This window comes from Vidua chalybeata, chromosome 24 (genome assembly GCF_026979565.1).
Source record: "Vidua chalybeata isolate OUT-0048 chromosome 24, bVidCha1 merged haplotype, whole genome shotgun sequence".
In the NCBI taxonomy this organism is placed as follows: domain Eukaryota; kingdom Metazoa; phylum Chordata; class Aves; order Passeriformes; family Viduidae; genus Vidua; species Vidua chalybeata.
In genome coordinates, this window is record NC_071553.1 from 2,571,502 (window position 1) to 2,584,040 (window position 12,539).

Below are 12,539 nucleotides of genomic sequence, written 5' to 3' on the forward strand. Positions count from 1 at the left end.
TGGGAAGAAGTTACACCCATTGACAGCTTCCAGGGGCTGGGCTGCACCGAGGGCTGGGCACCCGTGAGCTGCATGGACAGGAGCAATCCTGCCCCACGCTCCCTCCACTTGCTTATCCTGCTGGGTAAGGTCCTGCTGTTCCTCCTCCTGCCCTCACTGAGATGCCCCTGGGGAATAACCCCCAGTGAGCATTTTGGATGGACCTTATTCCCTGCAGGAAGCACTGCAAGAGGCTGGAGCCACTCGCCCTGGTTCCCAGTGGGTGTCTGTGTCCCCTCCGGTGTCTGCCCCGTCCTGCCGTGCTCCGGGGCTGTGGGCAATGAGGTGGAGCAGCAAGGGAATAAAGGGGCAGCCGGGTGCAGGGTTTGGAGCCAGGTACTGCGGCCGCCCGGCCGTACTCTGAACAATGAGGCCTTTGCTGCCAGCAAAAAAACCCCACAAAGCTTCCAAGCTGCTCATGGAAAGTCAGTGAAGCAATTACGTTAATGACTATGAATGGGGCTAAAAACAATCTTGGATGAAAATGAGTGAGGGGCCGAATGAAGCGACCGATTCATAGCCTGGCTCCCGCATCCAGGAATATTTCCAGTAAGCAAAGGCCTTGTTTTAGGACTGTCTCATCCCCTATTTGTGCTTGGTGGGACTCTATTTCCACTCTGCTGGGTCTGGTGTCTCATCAAAATGCCTTCATAAATGGGGCAAACAAGGGCTGGATATGGCAGGGGAACAGTCAATTAACACGATCCGAGTTCTTTTAGGGGCAGAGTTAATCAAGCATTCAGCGTTTTGTCATTCTTGTCTTTCTTTCCTGGGAAAATCCTATTAGTATAAAATCACTTAATAGGGCACTTCAAAGAGCTGATGGGAAAACAGGCTTTGCTGGGATATAAACGCCCTCCAGCCGAACACTGGCTTCATTTAGACTTCTGCTGGAGCGTGAGGGTTTCATTAAGAGCCTTCACTTTCCCCACTTAAAAGAAAAAAGCTTGTTAGCAGAGATAATAAAAAAAAAAAACACAGAGAAAAAACTCTTGATGATTTGAATCTTGCTGAAGAGGCTTTTTAGTGCTGGAATACTCAGGACGTTGTCACTGGCAATCTGCTGTCCTGAGTTGAGTAATTTCCACCTGCCTGAGATGTTCTGGCAAATAAAAGCTGCTTGAGGAGGGAAAAAAAATCACCCCTGTGCTCCATGGAGTGGGACACAGCCCTGGCTGGACGTTTGGGGTGTAGGATGGTGTGTTCTGCAGGACTGAACCCCAACCCCATGTGCTTACCTCCCCACTCTCTGTGCTGGGGCAGAGGTCCTGGGTTAGCTCCCCCCATTTTCAGGGTGTTTCCCTGGGTAGAAATTCACCTTTTTGCAGAGTTTATGTTTATCTCACCTTGAGAAATGTGTGCCCTGATCTCTGCCATCTCCATTCCAAAAGACTTGAGGGATGCTCAATTGCTCAAATCTTTGCTGTTTCCCCTCTATGCTGGTTGATCTAACAGGAATATTACTTCCCTGCCCCAAAAAACCCTCTTCACATAGACCTTTGACCACTAAATCTCAAAACCGTGTAAAATCCCTACATGTGGGAATCTGTGTGCATTTAAAACAGTCCTGATGAGCACGGGGTGGACTTCAGAGTGTTATTCCTGTAAACACAGTTCCACATTTCCCCGTTCTCCATCCTATCCAAGGCTGGAGCATTCCAACCCTGATTCCTCCCTCAGACCCAAGCCGTTTCCTGCTCCACGCTGGAACTGCCCCCCATGTCCCCGTGGCGTTTGGGGGTGCTGCTTCCCGAGTCAGAGGAGGACACGGGACAGGGACGAGCCTCAGTCAGAAGCGATGTGCCCGGGCACGTTCCCTGTCGGATCCCTGGCTGTGTGCGGATGGGCTGAGTCACACTCCGGCTCTGCCTGCCGTGAGTGATGCGTTTGCTTCCGTGTCTTTTTGAGGCTTCCACTCCCTTCGGCTTCTGCGGGACCCACCTGGGGAGATTCCCTGGGAATTAAATGCTCCCGAGGGCTCGCTGGCTGATGTAGCAGCTGCTGCTCGGTATTTGGGTGCCCCCGGTGCTGGGAAGGAGGTCCCTTTGAAGGCTGTGAAATATGCAGTTGTTTAATATATTCCTTTTGCTTCCAGGCATTGGGACGGGTTATTCAAGGAAATTATAAACATGGATTCTCCCACGACCACACTCCTCCCTGGTGGGGGTTTGGGAGCCCTGGGGAGTGAGCCCAGGACAGGGGAGGTGACAGATCCCACACTGTGGATATAAATGGTGAGAAGGAAATAGCCCATCAGCCCTCGGTGCTGATCCTGGTCCCCAATTCCGTGTCTGCCCTCCTCCTCCTTCTCTTCCTCCTCCTCCGTGTTGTGGGATCGCACACAATGAATCACCTTTAGGATTTTCTACTTTTTTTTAAAGTTCCTGTATTGCCTTCTTAATCACTCTTCCCCCACCCCACCTCCCCTTTTCTTTCCTCTGGTAATGCCACTGCAGACGTGCCCATGGACTTCCTGACCCAGACCCTGACGCCGTCCCTCTCCCCACTTCCCATTTCCAATAACCCACTTGGCTGAGGTCTCCTCGGAAGCCGGCGTGGCTGGAGCTCCCCTCTCCCAGAGGAAGGGAAGCGAGAGTGGAGTTTGCAAGAGCCAGAAACCTCCCCATACCCTCCCATCCCAGGGTGTGGGGAGTGAACCCTCACCCCACCAAAAAATCACTGAGAGTTACTTATATATCTATATAAGGGAACATCTGTATCTGCTTATTTTCTCGCTGGTTTAGTCCTGGGATGAACCCCTGGCGTAACTGGGATGTTCCCAGCAGCCAGGCTGGTCGGCTTATCTCACTTTTTGAATCCCTCAGTCTTGCACCAGTGGTTCTGGGGCCACTCTGGGTTGCACAAGCTCCTTCCTCTGCCACTTCAAAAAGCTGCTGGTTTGATGTTCCCATTTCCTTTTGTGCACGGGGGGGCAGGAGGGAGGGGGAAAAAAAGGATGTGTTTTAAGCAGAGAGCATCCTCTGGTAAATGCTGCTTCACCCCAGAGTCCCAGGTGGCACTGGAGCTGCACTGACCCGGGGGATGCCTGGGCTGGGGCGGTGCTGATTGCATCCCTCACATCCAGAGGGAGCAAACCCACACCTGCAGCTGGAGCAGAGCTGGAGCTTGACAAGGAAATGATCCGCAAGCACCCAGTGCCGCAGCTGCCTCTGCATGAGGCTCTGAAGGCTGTTCCTTGCACCCAGGAGCAGAAATCATTCCTAGGTGGAAAAACTAGTGACAAGTTCCCTGTCCCAACTTGCCCCCTCCTCTCCCTGCCTATTGCAAACAGAAAGGATGAATTTTGGAGCCTTTAAGTCCAGACTGCATCTTTACAGGATGTGTTTTCAGCAGTGTAGCATGAATTTAAGATGATTTCCCATTCCCCATCCTCCTTTCACCTTTCCTGTCCATCCAACTGTGCCTCTCTGGGGGATTGGACAGCCACCACTGAACCAAATTCCAGCACCTTGGCACAGCTCCACAGAGTGGGGACGAGTAATTGTGAAATCCTCCTGCAGCTTGTGGCAGCCTCCAGTCAAACATGCCCAAACATATTTTCCAGCTGCCCTGGCCAGTGGGAATCTGCTAGTCCAGCTGGAAAAAGCAGGAGTGGTCTGCACACCAAGGGTCCTCCTCAGCACCCCGGTACCTGCTGCCTCCAGGGGATTTCAAGGAGACCTGGCATTCCCAAGGGATCACTTTAACATAGTCTTTGTCACTTGGAACTGTGCTGTCACCTCCTTGTGCCCACGGGAGCAGGTTGTGTTTGTCTCCGTGTGCCCGAGCCGTGAGGTCTGGGCTGGCAGGACACGGCCCCTGTGCCCTGCTGGGCTGGCTCTGAGGACATCCCTTCCCTTCTGGGGCTGCCAGGCAGGGATGGAGCCACCGGCCAGGCTCAGGGCAGCTCCCTCCAGGCCCGCAGAGTAACCCCAGCAGAAGCTGACCTGTCTTCACACCTTTCCTTGGATGCATTTTCCAGCTAAGCCACAGATCCCCTCAAATCCTTGCCACAGATTCCTTCAGGACATGCACAGACTTGTTCCTCCTCTTCATCCCTGCCTGGACATCTGCAGGACTCAGAGCAGCAGATCCTACTCCAAACACTTTTTTCCACCCACAGCGGGTGCTGGGGTTCAGCTGGTGGAGCAGAGCCAGGCCTGGGGGAGACAATCCAGTTGGAGAGACCGGGGGCGGCCCGGGATGGGTTGCGCAGTGCCTGGGGGCCAGGGGAGAATCATCACCGTGTGGTTCTCAGGTTGGCACCCCCGAGGGGCTGAGCCACCCCTTCCTTGATCCATTAATCTCCTTCCTACAGTGGTCCGGTGGGTGGGACAGCCTGGGTAGGACGGGACCCCCTTCGAACCGGCTGAACTCCTACATCTCCCGGCTGGAATGTGGCACCCTGGATGCATTGCCAGGGGCTCCTTGTACCCTCTAACAAGGAGGTCTCTGCATCCCTCACAGGGACGTGTCCCTGCCCCCTGACCCCTCTAGGATGGGAGTCTCTGGATTTCCTAGTGGGGAGGGATCCCTGTATTCCCTGATGGGGAGATCCCTGCACGCCCCAGGGGGGAGGGCCCTGTATCTCCTGGCTGAGGTTTCCCTCTGATCCCTGATGCCGGGTCCCTGCACCCACCTAGGAAGGGGTTCCCCCTTCCCCATGATGGGGGTCCCTCCACCTCCTGCTATAGGGGCGTCCCTGCACTCCCCAAGGAGGGGGGTCCCTGTATCCCCTGACACAGGTCCCCGCCGTCCCTAGCAAGGGGGTCCCGGTGCCCACGGTCCTGGAATGCCCGGGTCTCCCCTGGCACCGCGCACATTCCCGGGAACCGGGATGGGAGAGGAAGGGGCGGTGGGGGTGAGGGGGCACACGCAGGACGGGGGCGGCTGCCGTGGGGCCGGTCCGGGGCGGGGCGGGAGGGAAATCCCGGGCGACGCCGGGACCGGCTCCCGGCTCCGCCCCGCCCTCCCTATAAAGGCCGGGGACGCGCCGGGCACCGGCAGACGCGGGGAGACGGCGGTGAGTGCGGGCGGGGCCGGGCGCGGCCGTGACTGGCGACTCCGGTCCTTCGCTGGCCAGGGAGGGTGGGCGAGCGCCGGTTTCCCCGGGAAGCGCCGGTTTCCCCGGGAAGCGCCGGTTTCCCCGGGAAGCGCCGGTGCCTGGAGCGGGGCAAACGCCGTAGCGGGGGTGGCTCCGCCTGGGGCCGCGTCCCCAGCGCTGGGATAGAGCGGGACCGCGCCCGGTGGCGGTGCGGAGCCCCCCGGGGTATGCAGAGCCCCCGGGCCGGGCTGGGTCGCTCTCGCCTCCCGGTAGCGGCGGTGCTGCGCGGTGCGGTGCGCGGTGCTGTGCGGGGAGCGGTGCTGTGCGGGGAGCGGTGCTGTGCGGGGTGCCGTGCGGTGCAGGGTGCGGTGCGGGCGCGGTCCCGCCACCGAGCATCCTGCGGGTCCGGGCGGGGACCGGCCACCCCCGTGCCAGCCCCCCCGGCCCATCGGTGTCATGAGCCGGGCGTTCTCTGCGCGGGATCAGCGGCTTCAGCCACTCCCGCATGCGGGTGCCCCCCGCCCCTCCTGCTCGCCCAGCCTTCCCCAGACTGGTGTGACTGGTCCTGGGTGTCGCAGGTGTCTGTGGAGCCCCGCTGGGTGTCCCCCAGGGGTGCTCTCGTCACCCAGCTCGGCTGGAAGAGGTTTTAATGGGGCCGTGCACCTGCCACTTCCTCGCCCAAATCTTGGGGTTCCCGCCGGCTGCCGGGAGTCTCGGGGCTCTTGCTGGGCAGAGGTCGCTGGAAGCGGCACCAGCCCCATGGGAGGGGACGATGACCCGGCCCCGGTCCCTCCCTCACTGGTGGCTTTGGCAATCTGCAGCCATGAGTCAGGGCGAGGGTGTTATCTTGAGGCTCCAGGGTGGCACCTGAGTCGCGTCGCTGACCTGAGAATGGGGACATCAGCTCGTGACGCAGGCGGGGAGGGCTGGGGGGTGTCTGGCCAGGGTGACGGAACGTGTCCCCCTCCCACTACCTGCCCGGGCTTGCCTGGGCATGCTGAGACTTGCCTGGCAGTGAGGTCACCCTTGTCTGTGTGCTCAGACTGCCCGGAGATAGGAAGCTGGATTTCTATTTTTACTCGGGGTGCTGAGTCTGAGCACAGGGTGCCCACGGGGGTGGCCACAGGGACTGAATGTGGCCCCCCAGCCCCTGGGCTGGGCACTCCCCTGCTGCCCACTGGCACACTGGCTTGGTGACATGCCTGGTAATAGGATAATTGAATCATTAAGGCTGGAAAAGACCTCCAAGATCCTCGAGTCCAAAATCTGACCGATCCACACCTTGTCAAGTAGACCAGAGTTCTGAGTGCCACATTCGGTCATTTCTTGCACACTTCAGGGGGTGGAATGTGGGGAAGACAATGTGGCACAGGCAATCTAGAGGGGCTGCAGGTACTGAGTTTGGGGAGAAATCTTCCCTGCAGGAGGCTGAGAACTCACTTCTTGGGGACGTTTGGGGATGGGGAGGATCTTTTGTGGCCTGATTTGAGAGTCCCAGATTAGGTGGGAAATGGGAGCTATGAATCTCCCTTTTTTAAAGCTGACTTAGTGAGTGTGGCTGTCAAACAGGGGCAAGCCTTAGCTCTGAAAACTCAAATCCCAGAGCAGTGCTGACTCTTATCAGCTGGACTCAATGATCTTTTAGGTGTTTTCCAACCTTAACAATTCTGATTCTATGTCGAGGTTCCTCATAAGTGGGGTGTAGTGAGGGATCCATTATCCCCACATGTGTGTCGGGGGAGGACTGCTCGGATGGAAAGGCTTTGTCACTTACTGGGAAGGTCAAGGCTTTTGGCACCGATTTGAAAAAAAACAAACAAAGTCTTGTTTCTGGTTACCCAACAGCTCCTTGCAGATAAGGAGGGTGGTTAACAAAGTGGTCAAGCTTGTGGCATGTTCTTGCAGTTGCTTGAAGGTTTCCTTACCACCGGGTCTGAGTTCTTGAGATGAAGAAATGGCCAGAAAAACATCCTGTTGCTTCACTTGCCCGTGTGCCAACTTGCCCTTGCCTGCTTGGAAGTGGGAATGAGCAGGTTGGGCAGTGTCTGGGGACCAGGGGAGCATCATCCTGGTGTGGCTCTCAGGCTGGTGCCCCAAGGGGTGTTCTGGGTGGAGTCTGTGGCAGCAGCAAGGTGCTGGATGCCCTAACCTGGCAGGGCTTTGCCTGCTGGAGGAGGAGTAGGGAATGTTGACACCTTCCCCACCCTCCTGCCTCGCACTGGGCTGTGGCTGACATCAGCCATGCTCAAGTCTTTGCTAAAATCTCCGAAGTCAGAGTCCAGATGTGTCAGTCCCCTCTGGGCTGCCTCACTGCAGACCCATCCCAGCTTGTCCCACCTTGGCTACCGTGTGCTTTGCCCTGGTGGCCAGCACTCCCCTGTGTTTGCTCCTGTCATCCCAACCCCCGTAACTCGCTCTGGTTTCCCCGCAGCCGCCACGATGCCGCTGTCCCAGAGCAGGGCTGGGCAGACCCCGTGCAGCAGCAAGGCCTGCAGGAACCTCTTTGGCCCCGTGGACCACGAGCAGCTCCAGCACGACTTTGAGGACACGATAAAACAACAGCTGGAAGAAGCTCAGCAGCGCTGGAACTTCAACTTTGAGACAGAGACTCCCTTGGAAGGGCCATTCAAGTGGGAGAGGATCCTGGTGGCTGAGCAGCCACCCCAGGAGGTTCACAGCCTGGTCAGGGCTGTCATCAGCAGTGACAGCAGGAGCTCCTTGGCCCACAGGGTCCCCCCCACGGACCGTGTTGGCAGGATTTGCCCTGAGGAGGCTCAGCAGAGCTCGAAGGTTTACAAGGCTGGTTCCCTGCAGAGCTTGAAACGTGGGCAGACCACGATCAAAGGTGAGTGCTGGGGCTTGGTGTCACTCCTTGGGGCTTGGTGGCATTGATGTCATGGCAGGGACAGACAGAGGGGACTTGGGTGCCAGAGCCCTGCCTGGCTCTTGGGCATGGGGAGGGGTCCCACCCTCCCTGGATCTCTCCTAGGGAAGCAGAGCCCATGTTCCAAAGGGAAAAAGGCCATCAGCTGGGTGCCTTTTGGCTGCTGGGTTTGTGCAGGGGACTGGCATTGGGCCTGTGGGTTTTGTAGCTGAAGATGCCCCCAAATTCATCACCTTCAGTTCCAATGGCCTGACCCAATCATAGAATCACAGAATTTTAAGGGGTTGGAATAGACCTTAAAGATCATCTTTAAGGTCCCAAGGGCAGGGACACCTCCCACTGTCCCAGGTTGCTCAAAGCCTTTATCCAACCTGGCTTTGAACACTTCCAGGGTTGGAGCACCCGGAACCTTCCTGGGCAACCTGTGCCAGTTTCTCACCTCTCTCACAGTGAAAAATTTCTTCCTATCCTCCATGGTCAGGGCCTGGAGTAGAACTGCAGATGAGACAAAGAGCAGAGATGATGCAGACTTACAGCTCTGCTCTCCAGCAGCTTTACGTGGGGGCTTTAGGGTGAAACCCACCTGGGCTGGTTTTGGGGTGCCTCCCTGGGGACACCTCCCTCTTCCTGCTCCGCTGCTCCCAGCGGGCTGGAGATACTTTCCAACCATTTCCTTCTTCCTTCCAGACTTCTACAGTGCCAAGAGGAGGATCGTCCCTGCCCGGCCCCGGCCCTGACTCGCTGGGGCAGCTGCCACTGCCGGGGCGAGCGTGGCTCCCCCACCCTGTGCTGTGCTCACCTGTAGCAATGTAGAGTCTGTAGTTCCCTATTTATGAGTAACTCTGGGGTCCTGAGGGACCTTCACTGTGTGCAATGTAGTGGAGGAGCCCCACGGTGGGGCTGGAGGAGGACTGAGATGGACCTGGTGGGATGAAGGCACTGCCCTGTCTGAAGAAAAGCCCTGCCTGCAGAAAAGCATCCTATGCCCTGTGCCTGTGAGTCCAAACACCGTCCTTGTGCCATCCTGCTGTCCAGCCGTGGTCTGTCCCCTGCCTAGGGGCTGGTCCTGGGGGACACTTGTGTCCCAACCACCTGGTGGCACCAGATATCTTTAAGAAAAGTCCCTGGTGTGGATTGCAGAGCCCTGGGACACCCCTGCTGCTGGCACATGGGGGTGGCCCTCTGTCCCAGCAGGATGGACCCGAGCACTTGTCCATGTGTGGGAGCAGAGTGATGTGGAGGTTGCACCTTCCCACGGCTCTGGGCAGAGGAAGCTGTTCCCTGGACAAACCTTCCTTGGGGTGACTCCCTGGAGCAGTCACCGGGGCACCAACACTGCCCCCGGGAGGCTTTGGGATCCCCTGCACTCTGCTGGCCCCAAATCCCACTTTCTTACCTTGTTGTTGGCTTGTTGAGTGGTGCTGCTTGCCCCCACGTTCCTGCCTCCCTCAACACTGACACCAGGCTGGGGAGCCCCTGCCCTGGCTCTGCTGGGCTCCTCTAGGAAGAAGTTCTGCTCAGCAGCAGAGATGATGCTGAAATAAGGAATTGTAGCTTGTATTCCTGGACTTTTTCTCCTTTGGGGCTGGCAGGGAGAGGACCCTTACCTGGCTCTGCTCTGGGACCAAGGGATGGCCTGGAGCAGAGGCTGCTCAGTTCCAGCACTGAAGGATGAGTCCCTGAGGGACTCGACACTGTCAAATCTCAGCACTTTCATGGAGTTCATCTCCTGCTCTGCTGGATTTGGACTCTGGAAACTGGTGCAAGATGGTCCCAGGAAGAAAAGGGACAGGGTTGATCTCCCACCTTGCACCATGATGCACTTTGCTGTCGGTGAAGCTGCCAAGCTCCCAGCATTAAATGTTTATTTATATTTAAAATAATGCTATTAAGTGTATATGGGGAGAGGGGAAATACCTGTTTGTCTATAAGTGTGAACTCTGAATAAACACCTGTGCAAAGGCATTCTGGGTTAATGTGGGTGATTGGGAGCAGGGTCTGGCTGGGGGAGAGGGGTGTTCCAGGGGCTGGGGATCCCTCTGGGGGTGCAGCCCTGAGCTGGGATCTGCCTTTAAGAGGGATAAAGCCCTGCCACATCCTCTGTGCTTGACCCCATTCCCTGGGGACAGTGGTTGGGTGCTACCAGCATGTCCCCAGCAGAAACCAGTGCCACCTGTGTGGGATGTCCCTGGAGGCCCCATGGCTTCTCTGTTGCCCTCATCATTCCCCCTTCCCCACTGTGACCCTGTTCCCCCTAACCCTCAGGACCCAGTCCCATGGTGCAAGTGGCCATTAGCCATGGGCAAGCTGCTCCCTCCCTTACTCCTTTAGAGGAGTGCTGGGTGCCCAGGCCACAAGGGTGACCCACGCTGTAGGATGGGGACACAAGAGCATGTGGTGGCACTGCTGGTGGAAATGTGCAGTGGCATTTCCTGGGTGGCACTGAGATCCCAGGGGAGTCAGGGATGTCTCTACCACTGGCTGCTTCCTTGGAGGACTGAGCAAGGCTTGGATGCAGACTCAGGTTCTGGTTAATGTGAGAAATTACCTGATTTGCAGAGGATCCAGATGAAAAGAAGCTGATGGCAATGAGCAACCTCGTGTCATTGTTCAGCTGAGGATCCCTAAAGCCTCTGCCTGTCCCTGGAGTGAGGGCCCATGGCCCTTGACACACACTCAGCCTTTGAGCTGCTGCTCAGTCAAACCCTACAGATTTAGCCCCTTTCCCCTTATGTCAGTCCTTCCAAACCCCCCTGGCTGCTGCCAGGAGCTCCCCCCTGCTGTCACCTCCCATTTGCCAGGAGCAGTAGCAATGAAGGAAATGAGAAATAAATCAGTGAAACCCCCTTGTCCATGTTTGTGGCTCTGAGAAGAGCCAGGTTCTGGCTTTGCTGGGCACCAGGGCTTGAGCTCTGAGTCCCCAGGACACCCCAGGACTGTGTCCCCCCAGCTTTGGGACACGAAACAGTGATGGGCTCCCAGCAGCTCCCACTTTCAGCCCAGGCTGATTTTACTGCTCCCACCCCAGCATGGCCTCAGCACAGAGCAGGGATGCTGAGGGTCAAACCCCCACAGGGGGAGGGTCAGGTGCTTCCCTTCCCTTGTCCACATTCAATCCCTTTTCACTGGCACCTTCCAGCATCTCCTTGGGGTTGGATCACGCCCTCCTTCCCAGGCTGTGCCCTCTGGTGACCACTGGAAGCACAATGCCAGAGTCTTGCTGGGCAGAGGGCACAAATCAAGCTCTCCCACGGATATTTAGGGTTTTCCCTTCAAAAGGGAAAGTTTTCTCTTCAAATCCTTGGGGAAAGCCAAAATCCAATCTTCTCTGTGCAGTAACAAACACCGCAGAGGGTTGGAGGGTGAGGGGACACGCTGAGCCCCCCAGCCTGACCGAGGGGATGCTTCAGTCTGGGGTAAGCAGCACCAGCTTTGCCCAGAGTGTGGAGAAGAACCAGCTGAGCTTTTTGTTGGCCCTGATGGAGCGGATGGACCTGAGCTGGCTGCTGCTCCCTTAGGTCAAACAGCAAATGAGCAGAGTGTGGCTGGTTCCCACTGAGGGATTTCACCTGTTTAGATGGGCAGAGAGAGTTGGGGCAGCAGCTTCCACCCCACAGCTCCTGCCCTGGGAGCCTGGGCTCACATCTGCTGTGGGCCAGGGGATGTTTGTTTGAGTAATGCCCTAGAGATAACAGTGGTTCCTCCTGCCTGAGTTCTCTTCACGTTTTGCAGTTAAAGACCAGGAAAAATGCCTGTGCTCCACCTGATCCCCCTGTCCCTCGTGAAGCAGGGTGGCTGCAGCAGCCTGTGGGTTTGGTGCTGAGTTTAAAGCCAAGTTTATAGTTCAGCCAGGAGCCTTAAAAAAACCATCAGAGAACAGGGGACATCTTCAAATTCTGGGGCTAAAGAGCCTCCACAGGGAGGATTTTCAGGTTGTTCTGTTTTTGGTAGGATGTTATAATCTGTGGGCTATAGATAATCTTGTATTTTGGGTTATTTGGAGCCTTAAAATAACATTTACTGTTTGTCTGCTGTTCTTCCCCCCACTCCAAACACCCCCCAGCCCCAGGCCATTGCAAACCAGGAAGGGACAGGGACTTTGCTGCCCTTCCTGATGGCACTGGCAGTGCCTTTGCAGGGCTGCCTTGGGATCTGGGGACTTTGGGGACACCGTGAGCCTCTGGATGGGTCCTTCCTGCACCCCACTTGCAACGCAGCAAACAGGAAATGTGTGAGCACCGGCAGTTGGTGTCACCCCAGAACGGAAAGTGCCTTGAGTAAGAGAGATGAGAGCGGGGGCAGCGCGGGCAGCCGCGGGGTGGGACCAGTGTCCCTCTGACCTGGGGAGCCCCTCGGCCCCGTGTGCCCCACACTGAGCGTCCCTCGCCGACAGGGTAAGTCCTGCTGCTCCGGGGATGGCTGGGGCATCACCTTCAGAAATAGAAAAGTGAGAGAATTAAGGGTTTTTTCTTGCTGTTGGTGATCCAAGGGGCCTTTTTCCTGCTGCCTGTGAGGGATGATGGCTGGGGACTCCTTTCTGAGGGCTGGGAGCAGCACAGGGTGCTGTGGAGA

The 12,539-nt window shown here is 57.1% G+C and overlaps 1 protein-coding gene across 1 annotated transcript; it reads left to right on the forward strand.

Annotated features, from left to right (window-relative positions):
• The first annotated feature begins 5,039 nt into the window (after nucleotides 1-5,039).
• CDKN1A (cyclin dependent kinase inhibitor 1A) lies at nucleotides 5,040-9,932 on the forward strand. The gene is made up of 3 exons (XM_053964233.1): nucleotides 5,040-5,062; nucleotides 7,515-7,928; nucleotides 8,655-9,932. The coding sequence occupies exons 2-3, from the start codon at nucleotides 7,523-7,525 to the stop codon at nucleotides 8,702-8,704; spliced, it is 456 nt and encodes a 151-aa protein (XP_053820208.1). The 5' UTR covers nucleotides 5,040-5,062; nucleotides 7,515-7,522; the 3' UTR covers nucleotides 8,705-9,932.
• The last annotated feature ends 2,607 nt before the right edge of the window (nucleotides 9,933-12,539 follow it).